Source organism: Kuraishia capsulata, genomic scaffold (assembly GCF_000576695.1).
Source record: "Kuraishia capsulata CBS 1993 genomic scaffold, Kuraishia_capsulata_scaffold_2, whole genome shotgun sequence".
NCBI classification, from domain to species: Eukaryota; Fungi; Ascomycota; class Pichiomycetes; order Pichiales; family Pichiaceae; genus Kuraishia; species Kuraishia capsulata.
This window is the reverse complement of record NW_019172951.1, coordinates 1,590,590-1,614,794: the sequence shown is the minus strand read 5'-3', so window position 1 is coordinate 1,614,794 and position 24,205 is coordinate 1,590,590. Positions and strand designations below refer to the sequence as shown.

The following is a 24,205-nucleotide window of genomic DNA, read 5'->3' as shown; positions in this document are numbered from 1 at the left end:
TAACATCCAATATTTTAGTAGTGGCACCAAAAAAGTTGAAAGTTTGAAGTATCGTGTTTGGACAAAAATATTTCTGGCCGACAAGGTGAGATGGTGCCAAAAACCAATCTCTATGAATATGATGCGGTGGCTCAATGGTAGAGCTTTCGACTCCAGTTGGAATAACAGTGCAATCGAAGGGTTGCAGGTTCAATTCCTGTCCGTGTCATAATTCTTTATTTTTTTGTTTTCATGGTCAAAAGACTACTGCATGAGCCTAATAAGGCCTTGAATATATTTTTATGCATTCTGATGCCCTGTCTTGCAAGTGTCCAACAGGATAGATCGCACCGAACAATCGAACAATCGAACCGGAGTTAGAATGAAAACGCCCTCTAATCTTTGATGCGGCGTATACTTAATAAACAGACGACACAATGCTCTCAGTTTTTGAAAGTTTCAACATCCGAGAGGAAGCCAGCTACCATCTACTCACTGGCAACTGTGCATCGAATAAAGAAATGGACAACAACCAAATCAAAAAACAGCTCCAGGACACAATAGTTCGTGAAATTGCAACGGCAAATGTCAACGAGCTGGTCAACAGACTGACGGAAAACTGTTTCGAGCTATGTTTCACTAACCCATCTTCCTCAATGGGTTCCAAGGATAAGAAGTGCATTGAGCAGTGTATGCAGAAGTACATGAAGTCGTGGAACATATTATCTCAATCCTACGTGAAGAGAATCCAGGAGGCCAAGGCAGCTGGTGACATCTAAGAAGTAAATCATGTTCAATGGATAGTTTCATAATGTACATACAGCGGAGCTGAAAAGTTAACTATCATGGGTATGTTCGAGATCGTATTTGGGGAAATAGAGCGCTCATATTATTGTGAATACTCCCCTAGCATGTAAGTGTCTCTTAACTTGTCAATGGTTTCTTGCAACGAGATGATGACTTTGGCAAGCTTGGCCATCAAAGTTTCATCCTGAAGACCATGTTCAAACTGAACCTCCAACCATTCTCTTATGGTTGCTAACTCGGCAAAAACTGTACTCAAAGTCGCGGAATCGGTACCATCAAGAATGACCGAAAGGCCCACAACAACGGACTCGAGCGTAGGCATATCACCATCGTAGGATTTCATCACACTTATGTAAATATCCACCAATGTCCTCACCATATCGGGTATTTCAATGCAACTAGGGTATGCACATTCCAAAATAATGACTAAAGTCTTAAGAAAGTGCGATGTAAGGATGGCGGAGTAGGATCCTATTTGGAATCCAGCCCCTCCAATCGCATACCAAATATTGGTGAGTGGAAAGAAAGCTTTGGGTCCAATGGAGCGATAAAAACTGGATATTTTTGGCTTGGCCACGGTAGATATACCACTATTATCCTTTGATAGCAGCTTTGAAGACATCCTTGTAACAATTCCGTCCGTGAGGACTTCAATAGGGGCCGGAGCACTCAGTTCCCTTCTTCTATCAATTTGTCCATAGTTCTGAAAATGACCGTGAGTTTTTTGAGGGAGCATTTTGGAGGGAAATTCTGTCTTGGTATAACTGATAATGTCATCCTCGTAACCCCTTAGCTCACGAATAGAAATAGACAGACTTGACAGAATCATCATTCGCTGCTGTAAAGAGTAATCTCCGCTCATCAATAGCTTAAGAAGGAAGATGCTGGAGTCATTTGCAAAATCACTAACGACAACAGCAACAATAGCGTTCATTACCATGTTGGTGAAGTTTTCAATTGAGAAGTTATTTCGCAATCCCACCAACGCAGTCAACAAAGACTCAGAGTAATGCGATACCTCAGATCCCAGCTTGGACTTCTGTCTAATCAAAGTTGGAGCCAGCCTCAATGAAATATCCAGCTTATCGTAGTTGTCAGATTCTAGGTAGCTGAGCAACTCTCTCAGATATATTGGAGTAGATGGTAGCTCCTTTCTGGAGACCGTTGGATCCTCATCATCTGAATCCTCTGGATCGAACAATTCCTGTTCGGTGGGAACTGTCATAATAGTGAGTTCTCTTGGCTGCGAAGATGTCACCAAAGATAGATTCTGTCCACCGACCTTCATTACCAAACGATCTTCAATCTGAGACCATTCTAACGGCTGTTTCTTGAAATCGTCCTCGGTGAGGTATGGCTGCATTGCTTTCACGAAGTCATCCCGCGCTGTGGAATACCCATCCATGTTGAATATGGCTGATCCTTTTGTGGACCTTGAGTATACCACGTCTGGAAGAACCATACCAATGAATCGTATCTTCTCACTGGGAGATTCCATATGGTTGGTGACCCCACCAAGCAGTGAGGCATCAGACGACATTTCAGAAATTTGTTCCTGTGGTATGTAGCTTAGTAGTGTCAGCAAACCTTGAGTGAGAGCGATTTGAGTAGACAAAGTGGTAGAAGTGATGAAGTATGTGTCCGCCCATTTTCCAAGTAAGGTAGCGAACAGCTCGCCTTGTTTCCCCTCTAAAGCCACCAAAAGACCGATAACCTTGATCATATCCAAGCTTTGCGGATAAGTCTTGATAATGTACTCAAAGGTATGTTCCCAGTCTCGTATTTTGGCCCTCAGCAGCAAATTGACAACGGTATAGAGCGAAGCCGGTTCCTTTGAACTGTATTCCAAACCAAATCTTCGAATAATGTAGCCCAAAAAGCATCTATTGAACAAGTGTCTATCCCTGGGCGTCAGTTTCGGTATCATTACCAGCATAGCTTCGTTATAGCGGACTTCTGACCGAAGTAGTTCATCCATGAGACGGTCTATGCCTGATTGATTGCCAGATGTGAAGTGCAAAAGGTCCACAAACAGCTCCATCAAGTCTGAGTCTGGCTCCTGAGATAATATCCTAGCTGAAATAAGACCGACGTAGGTGGCTTGTACCGAAATGGCCTCTAATCTGCTGAATTTCAAAGAGTCCTCCTTGTCCAGAGTCTTGGTTCTCAGTGCAACATAAACCTCGGACAGCGCCGAGAACAACTTCGAGCCAGTAATCATCGCTTTTATAGCGTTTAACTCGAGCTTAGACCTCTTCTGTCCCACCACTTTGGAAATCGAATTCTCTTGTTCTAAAATCTCGGTTATGATCTCGGTACAGTTCAAGAGCATTGAGTCCGATTGATTGGAAATCCGCAACCTGGATATCAGTACCGATAATCCAGATCGCGAGGTCAAGAGCTCAGTGAGCTGATTTCTGGTGGTCGTATTCAGCAAACTGGCAATTCCATTATCCACAATGTTGACCACCACCACGTTAGACATGTTCAACCTCTGGGCATCAGAGAGTTCGCCATTTGAAATCTCAGCCAGTTTAGCTAACACCCCCGATAACACATCAATAGAGGGTTGGTCCGATAAAGTCGTTAGCTGATCTTTGAGGAGATCCATCGGAAGCTAGCCCAATGTATGAAAGAAAGATAAACCGATAGGCGTGGAGTGAAGTATTCATCGAAGCGGCTCAAAACACCAAAACGTGCATCGATTAGTCCTGCGCCGCACTGGTATGACCAAAATGTGTAACACACTAAGAATGGGTAGAATCTTAACACGTGACTAAACACAGGGCTTGAACCCCTACACTTCCCAGATTTTTGTCTGAGGGTTGTCTTCAACTTTTCAAGAGCTTCACACAATCTTCCCATTCGTACAGACCATCTATCTTTATATCACCAAAATGGCCAAGATCAGCAAAGGTAAATATCATTGAACAAAGGGTTTATCATAGAGGGATATCTGCTAGTTTTAAGCGTGAAATTTGCACTTGTTGAAGTGATACCAGCGGTTCGTTATAGGCTTTAAGGCCACCATGGAGTGAGAAGGTATGGCTTGATGAAACTCAACAACACGACAGATAGTATTTGACGTGTGAATGTGATATACCGTTTAGGCTATTTCATGGGTCGAAATGTGTTGTTTCTATCGTTTTGACTGGCCCGAAAAGGTATATTAGCATTGAAAGTTCTTAACCGTGGTGCTCCTATACTACCGTGACTACTCCATGGTCATGCCCGTCTATTACCACAACAGACACCTGCGAAAATACCACAAAACTGTTGAGATCCCAAAACTATGAATGCCGCAATTTCAGCCAGCATTTTTACTAACTCACATATTCAGACGTTTCTTCTTCCAGAAGCAAGAGTAGAAAGGCCTACTTCACCGCTCCATCTTCCGAGCGCCGTGCCATCCTCTCTGCTCCATTGTCCAAGGAGCTGAGAGAGCAATTCAAGATCAAGAGCTTGCCTGTCAGAAAGGAAGACAGCGTCTTGGTTGTCAGAGGCTCCAAGAAGGGTCAAGAAGGCAAGATCTCCTCCGTTTACAGATTGAAGTACTCCATCCAATTGGAGAAGCTGACCAAGGAGAAGTCCAACGGAGCCTCCGTTCCAATCAACATCCACCCATCCAAGGTTGTCATCACCAAGTTGTACCTGGACAAGGACCGCAAGGCTTTGATTGCCAGAAAGGGTGGTAATGCCGAGTAAGAAGGGGGTTATGTTTAATAGCAAAAACAAAAGATCGTAATAAAATATGAAATTTTACAACATCGTAACGACTCAGAATAAAGTCTTGAAGCTGGTGCCAATTGGTCTGCCATCGATCCTCGGGTCTAAGCTGGTGCCAGCGGCTCTTTGAGTAACCAGCACACGACCTCCCCACATTGTTTTTCCAAGGCTTTGGACCCCGGTCGGATCCCTAAGCGACGTAACAAGGAGAGGAAGACTTAAACAAGACTAGTCCCTCTTTGTGGTTTGTTTCCAAAACTGTTCCCATTCTTCACAATGTCATCAGAAGAGATACAACCCCCTACAATACCGGGAAATTATTCCGCAAGAAAGCAGAATCGTTGGAAATCCGAAGACGAGGACTCGGTGGTCTCCCCGTCGTCTTCACCACCTCAACACCGTAAGATCGCGGAGCTATCCAAGGATATCGATGGTATTCATACCTCGATTACAAAGTTTCACGTGTCACCTGCTCAGCTATATTCCACTGATTCGGGAAGGCTGTTCCACGCGGGTTCTATTTGCATCTGTATATGTGGAGAACCGGCTAGGGGCAAAACCAACCTGTCGATTTCGCTGTGTCGTTATCTGCGGTGGTTGGGCGTCAAATCGGACTTGTTCCACATTGGAGATTATCGCAGGGCCAAGCTCGGCGATATTACGGAAGATTTCTTTAGTCCCGTGCCGGAGACCATAGAGGCTGCCAATCTGAGAAGAGAGATCACCGACGAATGCATCAAGGACATGATCGGCTTCTTCAAGGATGGGGGTCAAGTTGCAATTTACGACGCTGTGAATGCGTTGAGTAAGGAGCGCCTGGAGCTCGCAAGTACATTGAACTCGAACGATATCAAGGTGCTTTTTATTGAATCTCTGGTCACCAATCCAAAGTTGTTGGCGCGCAATATCCTCGACGCAGCCAAATCGCCAGATTACGCGAACTGGGGAGCCAAAGAGGCTGTTGAGGACTACAAGAAGCGTGTGGAGTTAGTGAAGCCTTGGTACGAAGAGATGAATGAACCGTTACTCACATATATCAAGTTCATCAATTTTGGCGAGAGACTGATAATCCGCAATTCCCGAAACGAGTTTTTGACCAGTAAGATCCTGTTCTTTCTGATGAATTCTAAAATAAAGAGTGGATCTATATACTTTGCGAGATGTTCCAACAACAAGCTGAAGTTCAAGGCGGACCCCCCTCTGGATGCCAAAGGAAAAGACTACGCCACGAAGATGGGTAAGACTTTGCTGGACCACATTGCAAAAACCAAGGGAGAGCAATGGTATCGCAACACCCAACCCCAGGAAATAGGTTCAGACCTCAGACAGCCCGCTTACGGTGTGGATGGTTCCCATGAGAATTCGTTGATCGTTTGGACATCAACAAGACAGAGAACCACGCAGGCCGCGCAGATGCTGAAGGACCTTGGCATCGTGGTGAGACATCGTTCTGAGCTGACTCAATTGAACCCTGGAGATGCTGAGGGATTATCTGAATCAGAGCTTGCTGCCAAGTTTCCAGACGAATACGAACAACACCAGAGAGACCCTTACCATCACAGATATCCAAGGGCAGAGTCGTATCACGACCTGGCCGTCAAGTTTGAGCCTCTTTTGTATGAGATTGAGAGAATGTCGGGAGATATTTTGATTATTGCTGATGAAACGGTGATACGGGTTTTCTACGGGTATCTGATGGCGAGTTCGTGTGACGATATCCCATCGCTGGAGTTTCCCCAGGATGAAATCGTCAAGATCACTTATAATGCATACGCTAACAAAGCTCAGAGGATAAAGATTGACGGGGTCAATCCCAATTAGAAATGAACTTTGGTTGCATGGGTTAACTCCAGTCTGAGGTGGACTCTGATCGGTTGGATTCACCTCTTTTTGTTTGGTTCCGCCTCATTCTATGGTGTGGGTATGTTCTTGTTCCCTTTCTCATATTCTCTTCCTCTCCTGCATCTCGCATCTTTCATTACTCTCCTGCTCCCATCTCTCTCTAGTTTGCTTCAATGAGAGACCTCCTTCAACCCAAGAGTCACGAACCTGTAGTAACTGACAAAATCGCCACGATGTGATCCACCGAATAAATCCAACTGTTCTGGCGATGCTTATCACGCAAAAATATCCACACCCCAAAAGGCCTCCGAACAGATATCCCACTATGACCTGGTTGACTGAATGGTACTCCAGGTACAGTCTCGACATTACCACAACTGCAGCCGAGAACAGCAGTGCTAACGTTCCACAAACTTTGTAGGTTCTGTTGTATCGTATATTTTCCCATTGGAGCCAAACTTTGAGAATGAAGTAGAAACTCAGGAACCCCATGAACTGAGAGTGCGCACTTGGCATGCCGTAGCCAAACCCGTGACCAGATCCAAACTTGGTGTGAATGGAGCCGGGACGAGAATGCTTGAGAAAATTCTTTGCAATAACATTGAAGAGATCATTAACAACATGCCCTCCAGCAATGATGACCGCTTCAATCTCTCTTGTGGTGACGAACCACGAGAAGTAGAACACGAGCACTCCAATTGGATACAAGGAACATAACGCGAAAACCAGCGATAATGGATCTCTAGGGTCGTAGAGGATATACGTATGGTCAAATGGGACCAGTATCGGGTCCGACATGGTCTTTTTGGGTATTAAATACCTCACAGAAACGCTTTGAAAGCTGGTGTATTGTTGTATCTCTATGAAGCTTGAGGCTCAAAGCTCATCGAAAATCAGTCGCCTGCAGCCTAATAATATTGGGTCTGCCAGTAGAAATCTGGGATCTGGGCTGAAAGCGATTATTAGGAGTTTGTCTGGAATTTTTGGGCGCAAAAATCAAATGAGGATAGTGGCAAAGAAACACAAGATGTGATAAATATTGTATGGGGATTATTTTGTGAACATATTGTAGATACTTTATAGAGATCATAGTATGGAGATCACGTATGAGAGTGACAGCTTTGATGCGGCTCAAATACATGGTATACATGGTATACTGTAATAACAGCATTACGGATCCGGAAACCACCAATTTGAATGTGTATCTCTATTCCACCAAATATTACTGTCCTAAATTAAGTAAATCCTCCCGAAAAACAAAACACCTTCTAGTCTATTTCACAACCTTCCTAGCAAAACAGTACATGGTCTTCCAGGCGATCTCTATCTCCGTATCCAGTCTCCATCCCACCTTTGTCTGCAACTCTTTTGCAAACACATCCAAAATGTCAGGTTTCACACCAGGATTTGCTTCGGTCCATTTGTGGTGAGAACTCCACGTGGAGGCATAGCCCAGGTAATTCTCCAGGGTGACGGTCTTTCTTAAAGAGAGTGCCGTTTGGCTAGTGCTATGCATAGGGTCGAACTCCACAACTTGCACATCGCAAAATCCTTTTTTCTTTGAAATTGCCTCATTCACATCTCTGTAAAGCCCGCGTATTTTGCTCCGACCCGGTTGCTCCCAAAATGGCCCGAGGAACTTATCTCCATACGTGAAATTTTCATACACCTTATTGGCTTCGGGTGCCCCTAGGAAGTATGGGTCGACATAACACCAGTACGCTAGTGTTCCACCAGGCTTTAAAACCCTCAAGACCTCATCAAACCACGTGTCAGTATCAAACCAATGGACGCACTGGGCTGCCGTCATCAGGTCCACGGATTCATTTTCCACTCCAACTGAGGCCAGGTCTGAGGCACCACACCTTGCAAAAGAAATACTGTCAATCTCCTCTGGTTTTCTGGTCCTAGTTGCCTTTTCTACCATCACCTGAGACAGATCAGTGCCAATTACTTTGTTGAACTTCAACTGTCTCAACAAAGGAAAACTGGCCTCTCCTGGCCCACACCCAGAGTCAATTGCCAGTTTATGGTCTCCTTTATGGTAATCTTGAAGCGCGGTGAACAACTGTGGGGGGTAGTGCGGCCTGAAAAAACCATACACGTCAGTTTTGAACGTTTTTGAGGAGAATGCTGACATATTAGACCAATTGGCTTCTCTTCTGCCTCAGAACAGAAAATTTTGAGCAGAAACAGCGGAACAATCCGCATTCAAGCATGGCTTCCCCACCTTCCCTTATGTCGGAGCCGGGAGTCGTGTATGCACTACTCATCACATTAACCCATGCACGACCTTGTTTACACTAGATCTGAGCAGATCTGAGCGTGTTCTTTACATCTCAATCAACCAACATTCACAATAATGGCGGATTCAGATTGGAAACAATATCTTGATATAACGAATAGCTTTGCAGATGATTCGCACGTGCCAGCGTCCAAAGAGGGGTTGCGCCAACCACTTGCTGAGAACCTGACGCGGCTAACTGCAACTCCACAACAAAAGCTCAAAAGACCAGCTCAATGGACAAATACTCCTAGCTCTATACAACAGAACGTCCTACGAAGACGTATGGATGAACTGGACACTTTCCAGGACTTTCGGGACGAGGGTGTCTTTGCAGGCCATGGCGATCTTGAGAACGAGAATGGTCAAAACCTAGACAAGACACATATTGGAGGAACTACCCCTACGAGGCCGAATTCGCATCATTCCGCGCAGGTTGTGCGACTGGGGTTCGATTCGAGACCGGATTCAAGCACTCCGGACACAATTGTATCTCTACGGAATGGGATTGGAATGGCAGCACGCAAGATTGAGGAGGAGAAGCGGAGATCAGACAACCCCAGAATGGCACAAGTGGTTCCGAGCAGTGACATAGACGATTCACTAGACGACGTCCATCCCAAATTTGAGTATGTTGGTCCAAAACAGCATGTGGTTTCTTTGGAGAAGCTGGTGCACTTGAAGAACGAGCTGGTGATGAAGTTCAAAATCAGGGAACTGAAGGAGACCGTCGATTTCTTGGAGTTAGAACGGACATTTGAAAGGGGTAGCATCTTGAATTGAAAATCCAGTGCATTCAGTCTAATAAAAAATATGTACAGTATCATCAGCCTTCAGCATCAAACGTCTTTGGAGCCCGCGAATGTAAAGAATTTTTCGAAAAATCCAATCTCCTCTTTCTTCAACGAATCGCCCTTATTTTTCGCGACAATACACCATGTCGTTCCAAAGTGGTGTCTTTTTTCTGCGGTGATCTCTAGTCCAGACATGTCCACCAATTCACCGATGTCAAGGTTCCAGCGACATCCCCACTTTTTGCTGTGGTTCTCGGCCCTTCTGTCCAAAGTATTGTTGATGAAGTCATATTGACCTCTTCCGTGTTCTAGTAGAACAATTCTTCCACCTGGCTTAAGCAATTTGCCAAAGTTCTGTAGAGCCTTTACTGGATCTTCGTGAGAACAGAGACCAAATGTCTCGATGATGGTATCATATTTCACGCCCTGGTCCGAGGTTATTTCAACGAGATCTTCGGCTCTTCCAACAACAAAGCCAGCCTTCTTGAAATCTGGAAATTTCTTTCTGAACTTTTCGTGGGTTATTTCCATCATCTTCTCGGAAGAGTCCAGATAGGTCACGGAGTTGATGTGTTCCGGGTCAAGATACTTAATGTTTCTTCCAGTTCCACATGCAACCTCCAAAACATCTCCACTAACATGTTTCATCACCCATTTGCGTCTCCCACCAATGAAGGATAATGTTTCTTCCATCCCGATCTCCTTGTCGTACTTTGGTGCCAGTTCGTTATAGAAGGGTGTGAGATCTTTGGCAGGTAGGATCGATTCCAGAGGTGACTTGTTCATGATATCTTCGATATCTTTGGGGGACGGATCGAATACTGCAGACTCTTTCTCTGAATCGCTCAGATTTTTCTGACTTTGCTCGAACTTCTCCTTCAATTGGTGATATGCCTGAAGTTTCAGAACGTCAGTGGTTCTGAGCTTCTCTCCTGCAAGCTCTTTCAACCTAAGTGACTCCCATTCACTTAAAACCCCGCCATTTCCTCTTTTATCCAGAAGATCCTTCTTCTCCACGTCTTTGGCATATAATTTCCTGAAATGGTTCGCACCAAACATCATAAAGACTCCGTAGCCCAGAATGTACCACTTGATCATGCTTTTCTGGAAAGCCTGTGAGCCAGCAACAGCACCCCATCTTCTTATCCTCGAGCCCGAATTGATGTGCTCGAGGTATTTCTGGTGTTCCTCTTCCTCTTTGAGCTCTTCTGGCGACTTCTGTCTGCCTCTGTACTTGAATTTGGGGGACTGGTTCTGAGTGCCCTTGAATCTGATTCCAGCCGGTAGCTGTGCACTCACAGGCGCAAGACGGGTCCTGAGAAGCATCTGCCCTCGTAGACTCATGGGAATCGTTGCTATAATTTAGCCTATTCGAGTCTCCTGAAAATCCTCCCGGAATAATCGAATAATTAAAACTAGCAAAAGCGCTATGGAAAAACTGCCGGCTCCTGCAGTGAAATCTGCAGTGTACGATAAGTCGTGCAAACTGACAATAATGGACTCGACTTCTAACGTGTTGAGGACCTCGCGGGTGCCGTGATACTTAACAAACCAAACTATCACACACTTTAGCTCAAGCCCAACAAAATAGGAGCTTCATTGCCATAATCAGCCTCTGAGGACTTGTGTTTGATTTCTAGACTACGATTCGTGCAAGATCGCAACCCCTCAGCTTGGTTGTACTTGGAGTTTACACTTTGGTAGCTGGAAGTTTACATAGTTGCAAGCTAGGTAGCTGGTTGAAAGTCAACACCTTCCAAGGATGGATGCCAACGGGGTCAATCAGATAGTCAGTGCCCTTGGGGTCATTTATTCCAGTCAATCGACGAACGATGATAGACGTCAGGCTCAGGATGTAAGTACCGGTATCTGCGCGGGGCCAACTATATTCAATTGATACTAACTATAATTGTTTCCCACAGTTCTTAGAGACTGTTAAGGAAGTGGAAGAGTCGCCTTTTTGGGGATATCAGCTTTCGCGTCCAGACAACAAGTTCGACAACATAGTTAGGCACTTTGGCTTGAATTTGCTGCGATCAGCAATCGCAAGAGACTTTGATAGCTATGACCTCGAAAAACAAATCGCCGTGAGAAATTGGGTCGTTGAGCTAGCCACAAAGGTTTCGTCTTCGGATCCTCATTATCTAAAGGAAAAGGTGGCATTTTTGTGGGTAGCTATTGCCAAGAGGTGTTGGGGTAACTGCCTGGGAAAGGAAGGCCAAGATAGTTTGGCTGTCCAATTCACAGACGAACAAAAACTGGGGGCCTGGACTGATATGGACTCGAATTTATTGGAATTGTGGAACTACAATGCATCGACTAGAGAGCTGTCCCTGATCATATTCAGAACGCTGTTTGAGGATGTGTATCTCCTGGATGATCCAATCGTCTCCTCCAGAAACAACGTGCTTTCATCGCTTTGTCCGGAGGTTACCACCTCTGAAAGAATACTGTCGTTGAAATACGAGCCAAATGATTATTTACGCATGTTTTGTGCTTCCCAAGAGGGTTGGTTTGTGCGCTGGGCTGGCTTTCTGGACGAGTGTCTCCAACAACTGGCCGCCAACATCGACAACGAAGATTACAAAAACTATACCCTTAGAATCTTACAAACACTCAAGACTTGTCTCCATTGGATTTTGCCTATTGCCTTTCGTGAAGTTGAAATTTTAGCCAAACTCAGCCGAGCTCTCATGCTTCCAGATCCAAAGATCAAGACTTTGGCCACAGACTGCATGCACGTTCTGGCTACAAGGTCCTTTTCAGAGGAAACTGATTTTGATGATGTGGTTGGTGCAATCTTCCATAGAGACGGTATTCTCATGCTTGCTGAGGTGTATCGCTCCATCAAGATCGATTCTGATGATATAGACGAGCAGGAATACTCTTTGCTCAAGAAACTTGTTGAGATGATCGTTGGTCTGAGCGGGTATCTTCTCGTTGGAGAAAACACAAAGTTCAAGCTGCCCGCTTCTGCGGATATTCCAGGTTACCTCGAGCTGGTTCTGGAAACCACGAACCACGAATCGCTGATCATCTCCGGTCTTTCGCTGAATTTCTGGTGTGCCCTGCTGAGACGTGATGAATTGAGCTCTGACTCGATCTACGAAGCAATTTTGCCAACGCTCTTGGATCATGCTGCGAACCGACTTTTGAACTACGAAGACTTCGATGATGAAAACATTGCCAGGAAGTATCTTAGTCTGGACTTTGACTCGCAGCCAGACTCTCACTTGTTTCTTTCAAACTACAAAAAGTACATGGATGATATTGTTAGAATAATCGTTTGCAAGATCCCTAACGATGGTTTGAACTGGCTAGAATCCAGACTTGAGCAGTTCTTTTCGTCACCTCTTGGTCAAAGTGCTATGGCCTCAAAGAAACTTGTTTATTCTGGTGCTGGTGCTGAGCCATACATCTATGGGTTTCTTCAATTTGTGCTTGTCGAGGCAAGTGTTAGGGGTGTTTCTAGATGGCAGATGTGGTACGAAGGAGATGATAAAGATAACAAAAATGAGTATCTGACGAAACTGGTGGAAAGTCTCTGTGAACGGTTGCTTATGCTCCAGATCAATGATCCTATTCTGCTCAGAAAACAGATCCAGACTCTGGTCCAGTTCACACCTCTGCTGAAGGGAGTGTCTTCTCTTATGTTCAAGGTGCTGGAGAGAGTCATGAACTCGTGCACTTTTGACTACCCCGAGAACGCAGATGACGACGAGAGGGAATTGATCAGGGACTTGAGGACTAGTGGGGGAACTGAGCTGAACCGTTTGGCATATCTCATGCCCGATTCATTGACTACAATTTTGGATGACTTGGAAGTCGCGATAGCGGACATAATACGGTCAGGAAAATTATCCGATCATGAATCTGTTGCGTTCAAGTCATTTTTGCTGGTTGTATCGCAAAGATCTTCTATCAGCAACAAGCAGGATCGATTCTCTAGTATTGTTGATCCCGAGCTTGCAGCTTGGTCGGATCCCGCAACTGAAAAAGGCCTTCTGGAGCTCCATTGGTTCATGGAAAGACTGGGTATTGTCAAGATCTCAGAGTACTTCCAATCCCGTGGAATCACTGCGGAGACAAATTTGCTGACCGCTGATATGGACGACACTGGAAGGGCTCTGAAAACCGAACTAAAAAACCATTGGTCGTCGGTTTTTCCTATCAGAGCCACAAGAATCTTCATTCAATACAGCATTGAGAAGCTTGACCATTCGTCTCAGATGTACCAGGACTTACTAGCGTTGTGGAAGCCAAGGATTCAACCCATTCTGCCACATATCTTGCAACTAATCTCTCAAATCCAAGCATACCATGATCCTGCCAATTGGAGAGACTTGCCTGAAGAAGTCCAAGCCTTCGTGAAGGACAGTTGTACAGAAAGATTTTGGCAACAGGGTGTTTCTATTCAGTCCAAGGACTCTTTCATGGAGGAGAGCGTCAAGGCTATGCACTCTCTGAGAGATTTTGCCGACAGTGTTGGTCATATTGTCAGATACACCAGAGAGTATGCCTACCTCACTATAAGCTCTATCTCAGAGCTTGAAGAGACCCTCTATGACATACCAAATATTGCGTCTTTGCTATGGAGGGCTTTGGCTGGTGATAGTGTGGGAATTTCCCTTCATTCGTGGAGACACATGATCAACTTGGTGCTGAGAAATGTCATTAAGAACTGCCCTACCAAGTTCACTGCAGGATTTCTGGGGGAGCTTTTACCTCAAGTTTTACCACAAGTTGATGCTTTACTCACGGAAAAATGGACTCAGGTGTACCAGAGAGGTCTCCAGCTTGACGGAAACGAAGGTGATGAGTCCCTTTCTGAGGAAATGATGGAGGAACATATGTTGCGTCAACTCACGGCTGTTGTGGATCGCATGCTGATCGACTTGGTGGGTCAATTGGGTAACACTCCTTTGCTCCCACGCCAATTGGAGTCGCGTCAAGTTATCTTCAGGAATAAGGCTGTGTTGGCTCCCTTCTTGCAACTTCTGTGCCATATAATCATGTTCAAAGACACAAGATGTTCGTTCAACGCTATCCTCATCATAAGGAACATGCTTTCCGACATTCTGGGATGGGATGATGAAGTTGACAAATATCTGTGTGAAAACTTGATGAAGGCTCTGCTTGAGGTTCTCACCGACAACTTCTTCGTTGATGCACATCCAGAGGCAGGATATGCTCTCACGAATCTGTATGTGTCCCTGCGTGCAAACTCTCCATACCCTGCGCATGTTCTACAGAAGCTGCTACCAACCCTCACCACTAAGGAGTTGACCAACTTCGAGCAAGTGTTGATCTCCGCAAAGACCCTGAGACAGAGGAGAAACGCTTTCATGCAGCTCATCTCCAAAGTGAAAGGAGACGACGATAAAACCATTGAAAAGGACAGAAAGAAACAGTTAGAGAGTGCTTCCAAGAGAAAGAAGAAGAGTGACGGAACAGACGTCATGGACGATCCTCTGGTAGAGAATGGATCCTTGAATACGTTATTTGGAGATAACTAGGATCGAACGGTTCAATGTGTATAAAGTCCCTCATGAAAACTGATCTTTGAATGTCTTACCTGGAGTTCCCCAAGAATCTGCAGTTCATTATGTATAAAGTCCTTCTACAAACAAAGCGAAACACTTAACTCAAACCACTGTATCTGGTGAAGGAGCCGTTTCCTTAAAAACTTGGAGGAACGTGAACTCGGCCGCTTTCACATTATCCTCGTCCCAGGACTCACCGTATATTCCTTCGATGAACCTCATCATTTCGGCTTTACCAAACTCTGCAACCGCTCTTCTTCCTAAGGAATACTCCACAAAATCTCCGGTTTGATTTCGAGCATTTGCAGATTTGGTCACGGATTGCACGATGTACTCCTGCCTATCCATCAGAGACATGAACTCGTCCATGTTACATCTGCTCAGGAAGTCGTAAACGGTTGTCTGGTGGGTTGAGATTTTGAACTGTTCCTCCAGAATTTGAAAAAGCTCATTTTTGGTTATATGGTTTTCATGGAGTGCAATGATACATATTATCAGTGCTTTGAATCCAGACTCAACAGTATCGGTAACCGGACTAGGAACAACAATTTTGCCAACACTGTCAGCCACCTCTAAGTCGGCCACACTCTTGGATTCTTGAATTCCAGCCTCAAAAATTTTGCTGATGATGTCCTTCATCTCTTCGGGAATAATGTTGACCAAAATATAGCTCACCTGAGAGCTCGAGGTTTCTGCCTGTGCCTGTCCATTTGTCCTCTTTTGTTTCTTGTTGGTGGTTGTGGTGGTGGTATTTTTCTTGGGCAATGCCACGAGTTCTAATCCAAAAGTATCGTGTAGAATAGCTTGAAGAAACGGAAGGATTGTTTGCCATTTCATCAAAGGCCGCGTTCCTTTCTCCGCCTCGAATACTTTCTGTATAACACCACTCCTGGTGATTACCTGGTGTCTATTCTCAACCCCAATAAGAACACGTGCAAATTTGAAACTCCAGCCCAAAACTCCCTCTACTTGTTCTGCTTTCATTCGTTTGTCAACCACCAAAGCAGCCACTTGCTCCCCGTACTTCTTGGTCAGCTCTTCTCTTCGAACATCAACATCTGAAGGTCCTTCTCTGGAAGATTGATAATGCTCGTCTCCAGAACTACCTGCGTCTTCCTCTTCGGACTCGGACTGGGCTCTTCTCCTGGTCGCAGTCGGGCGTCTCATTATTTGTGTTGATCCTGACACAGATCTGGGTAACCAAGTTGGAATCGCGGTCGCGTCTCGAATGTGAGCGGCGTATCTAAAAGGTCGTGTGTATTCCGATCTGTTCTGCGAGTTTTAAATCTTGACTGTGGGGACGCCGCACGAGACCTTAGCTGGGTTCGAGACTGAGGAAAGAGACTATGGATTAACACCATGAATGGGAAGTCAGCATGGAAAGCAGAATATTCAGTATCAACTGGTAACAGCATAAAGAATGTGGACAGTTATATGGAAACTGGTCAAGAGTAACCGTGGTCTACAGGTAATAGCTAGCCAGTCAATACTTTCCCTTTTACCGTTGGTATACACTTTGATCTTGTACCTCTCGAGTGAAGGCCTATACTGGTGATCTCAAAATCAATGGCATGTTTGATCATTATATCATTACTCGTTGGCTTTTCTCTTCTTGCTTCCTTGGGCCTTGCTTGCCAACTTTTCACTAGCCCGTTTGAGCCTCTTACCCATAGCCAACTCTTTTCTCCTTTGAAGATATTCTGTAGGGAAAAACTCTCCAAGAGTCGATTGCAATCCATCCTGCTTCTGCTTGTTCATATTCCTGATCACTGGTACCAAGATTTCGTCAACCCTCTCCTGATTCCAGCCCACCGATACCATAAGGTATGTGCGCAGTCTGTCTAAGTCAGCTGTGCCCCATTGAAACTCTGTTTTATCGTGGTCAACATCAGGATGAATGTATCCTTCCCTAACTAAAGGATCTGGGAACTGCTCGTTCAAGAACAATTTAGTCTTGAACTTCTTTCTGAGCTGTTTCCTTAGAGTCGACTCGTTTGGGTCTATTTTACCATTCTGGTAATCCATCCACCAGTCCCGGAAGGCGGTCAATGCATCAGACTCTGTGGTCTCAAACTCGGCTAGAATCTCCATGGCTGTGACAATTCCAACACCTTTGATACCCTCTGTGTAATCGCTTCCAAGGAGAAGAGCGAGTTGTATAAGCTTCTCCCTGGTCAGCCCAAGATCTCTTTCGATATCACTCAGATAGTAGCACTCCACGTAGTTTTTCTCGTTGAACATGTTCCTATACACCTTTCCACCACCAAACAGAAAGCAATCACTATCATCCGTGATAATACCATCCACCAGACCAAGATTGTAGAGCTCGGCACATTGAGCTTCCGCCTCCATAGGAGCAGTGATATATGGAATTCCAAACCTCCTCAGCAATTCTTTGACGTCATCTATCATAGTAGTTGTGACTTCGTCTGAGTCCCTATTCTGTTTGCGATGGCGCTCTTGAAACTCAGCAACATCTTTATCCAAAACCCACTGAGGGGTAACGTTTGACTTTCTTGTTTCCCCTCTCATATCATTCACAAAGTCCGCAAAATTAGCCTCTTCGTCCTGAAGCTTGTCCTCCAGCTGCTCTTCTTCTGAATCTAGAAACATGAAGTCATCCATGACGGCATCTTTATCTCTTCCTGACAGAGTCTCTGACAACTTAAGGACCTTGCCAACATGATTTTGTGAATCATGTTTTTCGGCCTCATTTGCAAACTCGCCGGTTTCTTGTAGCATGTCCTCTGCGGAACCTTCCTGAACCGTTTGGGGAGTCGCAACATCAAGTTGTCCATTTTTGGGGTGAGAAAACGTGGATGATAGCTCACTTGCGGAGTCATTTACTACTTCAGACTCTTTTGTAATGTCCACAGAGTTATTATGAGTCGCCTCTTCGTTGCCTTTGTCAGACTTCTTGGCAAACTCAGAAGCACTCACTTCCTGAATATCATCTTCGTTGTCGCTTTCGATTTCAACAAACTCGGCATTATCTTCGCTATCAGTCTCGCTTTCAGCAGCCTGTGCAAAATCGTTCATATCGGGGAAGGCTATTAGTCCAGCTAGCTCATCTTGGGTTTGTTCCTGCAACCTCGAGATCCCCATATGAGTGTTGGAGGGCAAATTGCTATTACCAAACCAAGAGGGCATGGGTTTTGCCTTAGGCTTGGATGCAGGCTTGTCGCTCCGCTCTCTAGAAGATTCGACAATCTGCCCTGAATTTGTGACTTTCTGGTTTGACTTGCTTGGCCTTAGTGGAGTTTGAGTTGAAGCATCGAGCCCAGTCTTCTGGCTCATCGACAAAATCGAGTTTTTGAAATTCAGTCCTGAGAAGATCAATGGCTGGCCTTTAGCTTCCTCTAGCGGCACATCTGCTCCTTTTGAAATTTCCTTTTCCTTGAAGAGCAAGTCCATGTACTCCTTTTTAGATTGCTCAATAGCAAGTTTCATTTGGTCATCCTCATACTGAGAATCAACATTTGCTGGTTCCGTGATTTCAGATAGATCAATAGGTTCCACAGCCTTCTGTCCACCTCTTTCTTGCTTTCTCTTGGAAGCCATATCGTACAACGACTCAATCATTGCAAGTTTGGTTTCTTCGTCTTCAGATTCAGAGTCCACGAATTCAAAGTTCGCGTCATCCTCAGACTCGGTTTCTTTCTTCCCTATCGAAGGGTCCATAAAAGCCCTCGTAGACCCAAATTCTGGGTTATTTGGATTCACAGGAATGGCATTCCAACTCACCTTCGGCTCTGTTTTCAAAGGCACGTCTTCCCAGTCATCACCATCATCATTATCGCTTTGGCTAGCCTCCTTGATCTCTCCGTACTCATCAAACTCAATGGGACGAGCCTTTGTACCCACACTCTTGAGAGCGAGAGTCCAACCATCGTCGTTTTTCTGTAGGGTGTATGCCCTATCCTTTTCACCTGCTATCCTGCCAGTGGTGGTGACAGCAGCATTGTCATTCATACCTGTTGAATTCATGAGCTTTTGGGTGAAAAAGTTTCTCTTCTGCACCATCTGAATCTGGAACTTACTGAAATCCATCGAGTTCGGAAATAAAGACTCCAGCTGCTCTTTGGTGTATCCCATTCTCAGTCTAGATCTAAGTCTTAGGTGCGAGATAATAACGTATTGTGTCTCAAGAGGAAGCTCCTCAAATTCCGGGGACGTTGGATCAACACTGTCAAGGTCTATGCCATCTAAGTCATCCCAGATGTCACCGGTGAGTCGTTTATACTCGTAATCGGTGATCACTCGTTTGTCGTTCTTGGAAACTCCAAACGATTTTATTTCGGGAAGGTGATATTCGTCTTGTCTTCTGAATGCCTTTTGAGAAATAGACTCTTTGGGTTTGGTTTGCTCTGTGGCATTCGACTGAGAAGCTGGAGCTTGCCCAAGATAATCGTTATCCTCAAAGTACTCCACAAACTCGCCATCGGGGTCCTTGTTTGGGTTCGCATCTGTTGGTTTGGGCTTGGATATCGTCTCACTCTGGGACTTAGTCTTCTCCTGATTCGCCTGATAATTTGAATCTGCCAGTCGTTGAAGCTGCATAGCCAAAATCCTTCTTGCAGCCTGCTCCGTCGATTCCTTCGCTCCCTCACGCCTCTCACGACGTTGTGCGATTGTCTTGCGCTTTAGAGCGGGAACCCCTCCGTCAAACACAAACACAGGGAAAATGCCAAAATAAAGCAATTTGCATATTCTTCTGAACACACCCACGATGTGTGCACTCTGTAGAGAGTTGCCATCCTTGTCTCTCACCGCCTTCAAGAACTGATAGACCCAGATCGAAGCATCGACCGCCAGCCTTTTTCTACTAAGCGATTCCAGTCGAACAGGCCTTGAGACAGGACTCAATGCATCCCACAGAGAATTAACACCCATGATCCGGGTTTTAGAGTTTGCTTGAGTAAATAAGTATTGTGAGGCTTGAGATGGCAACTTTAAGTTTGACTGGACTGCCGGATGCGGCGCTATCGTGCGAGAACGAATTTCTCAAATCGAGGACTGAGATATTCGGCAGAAACAATCCAAACACAAGACAAACAGACCAGGAATAGTCTACAAGCTTCATTCTTTGGAGCTAATAGGTGAGTATTAAGTACGAGTGGCATTTTCGTGTTGATCCCATTTTTTGATCTCATTCTTTTGTAGCGGGCTTGATCATATATTTACAGTTTCCACCATGTCCCGATTTTCGCAGTACATGATACATCCAAACGACCCGCAGTGGCAGACACAGCAAAAGAAAATCATTCCCAGCCATCTGACCAAGAGGAAGCCAGAAATCAAGTTCACAGAAAACGACGATTTTTCTTCGTCGCCGTCATCGCCCTTCACCTCGCAAAGATCGTTTGGAGTCAACTTTGGAAACACCAAGCAGGGCTCTGAGGTCCCCATCGTCAACGGAGCCGACGACCTACCGCCGCAAAAGTCGCTGTTTGATGTTTATGAGAATGAGGATAACTCCAGCTCGTTTCCCAAAGACACGGATTTGATCAAGGAAGACCCTACGAGGTTTAGGAACATCTTCAGCAAGAATACAGAGAAGAAGGAGGAGATCAGTCCCGTCAAGAACGGCGACTCTGCGGTGTTAGTTTTTGGATTTGTCGAGTTGGACGAGGTACTGGTCCATTTTGAAAAGTTTGGTTCTATTTTGGAGGATTTCCGCAACTCAGGCTTCAAGAAGAAGTACCCCATCTTTATCGGAAAGCAATGGGTCAAGATCACATACGACAACCCAGCCAGTGCCGTGAGAGCTTTGAGAGAAAATGGCACCATTCTGGATGGTGCCGTAGTGGGCGTGATACCTTATACGAAGCAATCGCTAGAACAGCTGCTGAACTCCAAAATTTCAGAGGAAGAGGACATCGGTGATACTTTCCACTCAGATCTTGGGATCGGGAACCTCAACTTGGACACCAAGCAAGAAACTGGGTACAAAATCAGAGACGGCAAGGATCTCTTCAAAAACAAGCCTTCAAAACCCCAGGTCGGGTTCTTCGCACAGATGCAGAACTATCTCTTTGGAGCAAGCGATATATAGTCAGTCGGACCCTCACAGGTCCTTCAGAGAGTGGGTCTTGAAGACACTGTGTAAACTGCTTGGTTTGACCAGAACCTTTCTGGAGCTGGTATCTGAACAAACATCTCTGTAAACCTTGGAAGTATTGGGGTAGACGAACTTGGTGTTGTATTCATGTAGCATCTCTCTGTTGATGAGCTCTCTATCGTGCAACTTCGTCTCGTATTTGGATGACATCATGTATAGCGTCCCACTTATGAGCAAGGGAAAAATTAGATCGATAGCGTTTGTTCTGGTCATGAACTTCATGTATATCACATTTAACGGAGAAAACAGGCAAAACAGCCGCAAGTTGCTCTCGTTGCTATTCCACACTCGCAGCTCCCACACCGTATCGGACTCTGAATTGTAGTCCAGACGTTTTCGCCTCGCACTCGTGCTAGAGGGTGCCTTGGAGCTGTGAATCAAAACGTAACCTCTGTATTTCTCGAAACATAGGACAGCATTCAGAAAACTGACCAGTCCCAAGCCATAGTGTATTGCAACAATCACACTGAAGACTGGACGCAGATTGGAATCCCGGTGTTCCACCTCGGTAAACTTACCCAACTGCTCCAATTTGATTCTTTCAATGTCTGCAAAGTCAGGCCTAAATAGGCCATTCGAATTTTCAAACTGCGCAAAGCGCGAGCTCAAGATCAGGCAAGTGATGTAGAACACCAGATTCAACATCAACGCCACACTGACAGGCAATTGGAAGTCATTGAGGAATGCGGACTCATTCAGTTGGAAAAATAGGTCTATGGGTTTATTCTTAACCCTTTCCCATAGAGGAATTTTTCTGACTATCCTGGCCATGGAAACGGACTACACCCATATATATGAAAGGGTGAGCTTTGATCCATCTGTGTTTGAAATATCTTTTTTCGCGATGAGCTCGGGCTTTGGGCCGAGGCCGTCTCTCCACTCCATTTCGGCTTACATCATGTTTGATCTTACAAGTACCGTGTAAATTTTCATTGAAAGGAGTTTTGTTTACAATATTTGCAGCTCGAATGGATGATCTGAGCCAACTTCAACAGTTGCAGCACAAAGCTGAGAGGAAATCAGCGGGAAATCGATAAGATAATGTCCTTCCAGATGGAGCTCGAACTCGGAGCCATGGAAAGCATCCTGCAGATGGAACTCTCCGTTGTTTGGCAGGTGGCTCGAGGCTGTAGTTTCAGTATCATTTCTGTTCCTGAATTGAGTTATTGTCATAGTGTTAGTATTTGTTTCGCTGAGCCTGGCTCGGATTCTCATGCTTGACCTTCTTGAGGTGGTAAGCGCAAATCTGGGGAAATTGTCTCCTCTCTCTGTTTTGACGAACAACCCCAGTCTGGTGCTCAATTCGCGAAGCTTGATCCCGGAATCGTGTCTGATCGCCATAGAAAACCCTCCGGTCTGGCCTGGATCATAAGTTGACGGAACCAAAATGAATCTTGTTCCCAACAACAGGACGTCCTCGTGATATACGTTCCTCGAATAAGTGGGCGAATACACCATATTTTTGTCAGATATCTCCTCCTTGAACACTGTCACCTCTGCTTCGTGGCAGCTTTCTAGAGCAATGTCAACCCTCGAGTTATCAGGGACTATCAGCTCGTAGGTCGGGTTCTCGCAGAACGTTGGGTGCAAATAGCTACCACCAGAGTTGGAGAGCGACCACGAGGACCTGATCACTTCGGTAGATTTTTCGTCTTTGGCTTTGCATAATGAGATTTTTGAGGTCGAGTATAATGTCAACGATACTATGGATCTGATATCTGAGTCCACACACAGGGTCGAATGGCCCTTCTGCGCTGCGAACTTAGAGAGGTGGAATCTCGAGTTGTTGGCTGTTCCTCTTGCGCAATTGGACAAGGAGTAGATTCGATCTTTACCGTGTTTCCAATGAACATTGATAGAGCCTTCCTTTGGTGTTGAAGCGTTTTTTCCAGTCAAAAACCTTTCCATCAAGCACCAGATTGTAGTGGCTTCATCGCATTGCACGGTGAACTGCGGCTTGGACCATACTTCCCTGGTATTCGTGTTCATTAAGATTTGTTGAGTGATAAAAGAGAATCTCAAAGGATTGTGGCATACATATAGCACTTCGTAATCGTTCAAGCTTTTCAACTTAAATTTCCCGTTGTACGACTCTCTGGGATCTACCACTGTGAATACGACATCTGAGGCATCAGGTTCAATCTCAATATTCACTATGGCAAAGTCATGGCTCTCATCAAAGGTTCCCAGACCAATTCGCACCTCATTCTTCTTGAACATCTCGTAAATCTCCAGTCTCCTTTCCCTCGTGAGATACCGTATGGGGACATACTCTGGTATCCAGCCCGAGAGCAAGTACATATCGTTGGCAAAGTTTGAACCCTCGAATAGTTTTGTATATGCCTTTTCAACAATGGCTGGCCAGAGAAGCTTTTTGTTCCTAGATTTCACACTCAATTCAGGAATAAAAGAGTCCACTACGACATACCTAGTGCATCCGTTCAAGTGGAAGGTCACTCCGAACCGGTGCTTCCCTTTGGTAATTAGATCTGAGATATCAAAGCCTGAGCTCATCATTGATATCAGGCTAGAAACAAATGAACAGTCTGATCCATTTTGTCTCAAAGTCTCGAACCCTTCTAGTGACCAGTCGATATCAGGAGTATTGTCCTCTGTCTTATCAAGTCTCAATCCGTTAATGCTTTCCAGTGCTTGCTGATGCTCTTGTTCCTGGTGGACTTGCCCACGCAAATCGCCCTCCTTTTTGGTATCTGGAACATCCTCATGAAAAACCAGATCCCTCTGGTTCGACGTATCGCATCCCAACTCCGGGGAATCCACGAAATAGAACCTATCTGACGGAAACCAAAACCCTCCTCTGCCTCCTATCTTGGACCCGAGCCATATCAGTTTTTCCTGCATTGTCAATTGAGTCTCTTTCAACTCTAACACTTTTTTGGTCAGCTGAATCAAGTCATTTTTGAACTCCGGACTGCTCTCTTTCGGAGAGCTTTCTCGCCTGTCTAGCTCCTCCTTCAGATGCCTGTAGCATCTCTTGAAAAGTATATCGAACTCATCGTGATTGCCCAGGGAACGATTGAAATTGGCAAATTCATACAAATTATGTATTATTTCCAGCTCCATTGGTCCAACCGAGTGGTGCTTTGGT

General features: G+C 45.2%; 14 protein-coding genes across 14 annotated transcripts; 6 read left to right on the top strand and 8 right to left on the bottom strand.

Moving 5' to 3' along the window:
- Nucleotides 1–416: 416 nt before the first annotated feature.
- Nucleotides 417–758, top strand: KUCA_T00002160001 (uncharacterized protein; the record flags this gene model as incomplete). The annotated part of the gene is made up of 1 exon (XM_022604413.1): nucleotides 417–758. One exon carries the CDS (start codon nucleotides 417–419, stop codon nucleotides 756–758), a length of 342 nt encoding a protein of 113 aa, XP_022458197.1.
- Nucleotides 759–868: 110 nt separating this feature from the next.
- KUCA_T00002159001 (uncharacterized protein) lies at nucleotides 869–3,397 on the bottom strand (the record flags this gene model as incomplete). Its single annotated transcript, XM_022604412.1, has 1 exon — nucleotides 869–3,397. One exon carries the CDS (start codon nucleotides 3,395–3,397, stop codon nucleotides 869–871), a length of 2,529 nt encoding a protein of 842 aa, XP_022458196.1.
- Nucleotides 3,398–3,683: 286 nt separating this feature from the next.
- KUCA_T00002158001 (uncharacterized protein) lies at nucleotides 3,684–4,491 on the top strand (the record flags this gene model as incomplete). Its single annotated transcript, XM_022604411.1, has 2 exons — nucleotides 3,684–3,702; nucleotides 4,127–4,491. The coding sequence occupies 2 exons, from the start codon at nucleotides 3,684–3,686 to the stop codon at nucleotides 4,489–4,491; spliced, it is 384 nt and encodes a 127-aa protein (XP_022458195.1).
- A 297-nt stretch (nucleotides 4,492–4,788) lies between these two features.
- On the top strand, nucleotides 4,789–6,333 carry KUCA_T00002157001 (uncharacterized protein; the record flags this gene model as incomplete). The annotated part of the gene is made up of 1 exon (XM_022604410.1): nucleotides 4,789–6,333. One exon carries the CDS (start codon nucleotides 4,789–4,791, stop codon nucleotides 6,331–6,333), a length of 1,545 nt encoding a protein of 514 aa, XP_022458194.1.
- Nucleotides 6,334–6,453: 120 nt separating this feature from the next.
- KUCA_T00002156001 (uncharacterized protein) lies at nucleotides 6,454–7,152 on the bottom strand (the record flags this gene model as incomplete). Its single annotated transcript, XM_022604409.1, has 1 exon — nucleotides 6,454–7,152. The coding sequence occupies one exon, from the start codon at nucleotides 7,150–7,152 to the stop codon at nucleotides 6,454–6,456; it is 699 nt and encodes a 232-aa protein (XP_022458193.1).
- A 475-nt stretch (nucleotides 7,153–7,627) lies between these two features.
- KUCA_T00002155001 (uncharacterized protein) lies at nucleotides 7,628–8,494 on the bottom strand (the record flags this gene model as incomplete). Its single annotated transcript, XM_022604408.1, has 1 exon — nucleotides 7,628–8,494. One exon carries the CDS (start codon nucleotides 8,492–8,494, stop codon nucleotides 7,628–7,630), a length of 867 nt encoding a protein of 288 aa, XP_022458192.1.
- A 222-nt stretch (nucleotides 8,495–8,716) lies between these two features.
- KUCA_T00002154001 (uncharacterized protein) lies at nucleotides 8,717–9,421 on the top strand (the record flags this gene model as incomplete). Its single annotated transcript, XM_022604406.1, has 1 exon — nucleotides 8,717–9,421. The coding sequence occupies one exon, from the start codon at nucleotides 8,717–8,719 to the stop codon at nucleotides 9,419–9,421; it is 705 nt and encodes a 234-aa protein (XP_022458191.1).
- Nucleotides 9,422–9,477: 56 nt separating this feature from the next.
- Nucleotides 9,478–10,776, bottom strand: KUCA_T00002153001 (uncharacterized protein; the record flags this gene model as incomplete). The annotated part of the gene is made up of 1 exon (XM_022604405.1): nucleotides 9,478–10,776. One exon carries the CDS (start codon nucleotides 10,774–10,776, stop codon nucleotides 9,478–9,480), a length of 1,299 nt encoding a protein of 432 aa, XP_022458190.1.
- Nucleotides 10,777–11,194: 418 nt separating this feature from the next.
- KUCA_T00002152001 (uncharacterized protein) lies at nucleotides 11,195–14,948 on the top strand (the record flags this gene model as incomplete). The annotated part of the gene is made up of 2 exons (XM_022604404.1): nucleotides 11,195–11,287; nucleotides 11,355–14,948. 2 exons carry the CDS (start codon nucleotides 11,195–11,197, stop codon nucleotides 14,946–14,948), a joined length of 3,687 nt encoding a protein of 1,228 aa, XP_022458189.1.
- A 129-nt stretch (nucleotides 14,949–15,077) lies between these two features.
- Nucleotides 15,078–16,142, bottom strand: KUCA_T00002151001 (uncharacterized protein; the record flags this gene model as incomplete). The annotated part of the gene is made up of 1 exon (XM_022604403.1): nucleotides 15,078–16,142. The coding sequence occupies one exon, from the start codon at nucleotides 16,140–16,142 to the stop codon at nucleotides 15,078–15,080; it is 1,065 nt and encodes a 354-aa protein (XP_022458188.1).
- Nucleotides 16,143–16,565: 423 nt separating this feature from the next.
- Nucleotides 16,566–19,868, bottom strand: KUCA_T00002150001 (uncharacterized protein; the record flags this gene model as incomplete). The annotated part of the gene is made up of 1 exon (XM_022604402.1): nucleotides 16,566–19,868. One exon carries the CDS (start codon nucleotides 19,866–19,868, stop codon nucleotides 16,566–16,568), a length of 3,303 nt encoding a protein of 1,100 aa, XP_022458187.1.
- Nucleotides 19,869–20,169: 301 nt separating this feature from the next.
- Nucleotides 20,170–21,030, top strand: KUCA_T00002149001 (uncharacterized protein; the record flags this gene model as incomplete). The annotated part of the gene is made up of 1 exon (XM_022604401.1): nucleotides 20,170–21,030. The coding sequence occupies one exon, from the start codon at nucleotides 20,170–20,172 to the stop codon at nucleotides 21,028–21,030; it is 861 nt and encodes a 286-aa protein (XP_022458186.1).
- A 12-nt stretch (nucleotides 21,031–21,042) lies between these two features.
- On the bottom strand, nucleotides 21,043–21,867 carry KUCA_T00002148001 (uncharacterized protein; the record flags this gene model as incomplete). Its single annotated transcript, XM_022604400.1, has 1 exon — nucleotides 21,043–21,867. One exon carries the CDS (start codon nucleotides 21,865–21,867, stop codon nucleotides 21,043–21,045), a length of 825 nt encoding a protein of 274 aa, XP_022458185.1.
- A 177-nt stretch (nucleotides 21,868–22,044) lies between these two features.
- On the bottom strand, nucleotides 22,045–24,180 carry KUCA_T00002147001 (uncharacterized protein; the record flags this gene model as incomplete). Its single annotated transcript, XM_022604399.1, has 1 exon — nucleotides 22,045–24,180. One exon carries the CDS (start codon nucleotides 24,178–24,180, stop codon nucleotides 22,045–22,047), a length of 2,136 nt encoding a protein of 711 aa, XP_022458184.1.
- Nucleotides 24,181–24,205: the final 25 nt, after the last annotated feature.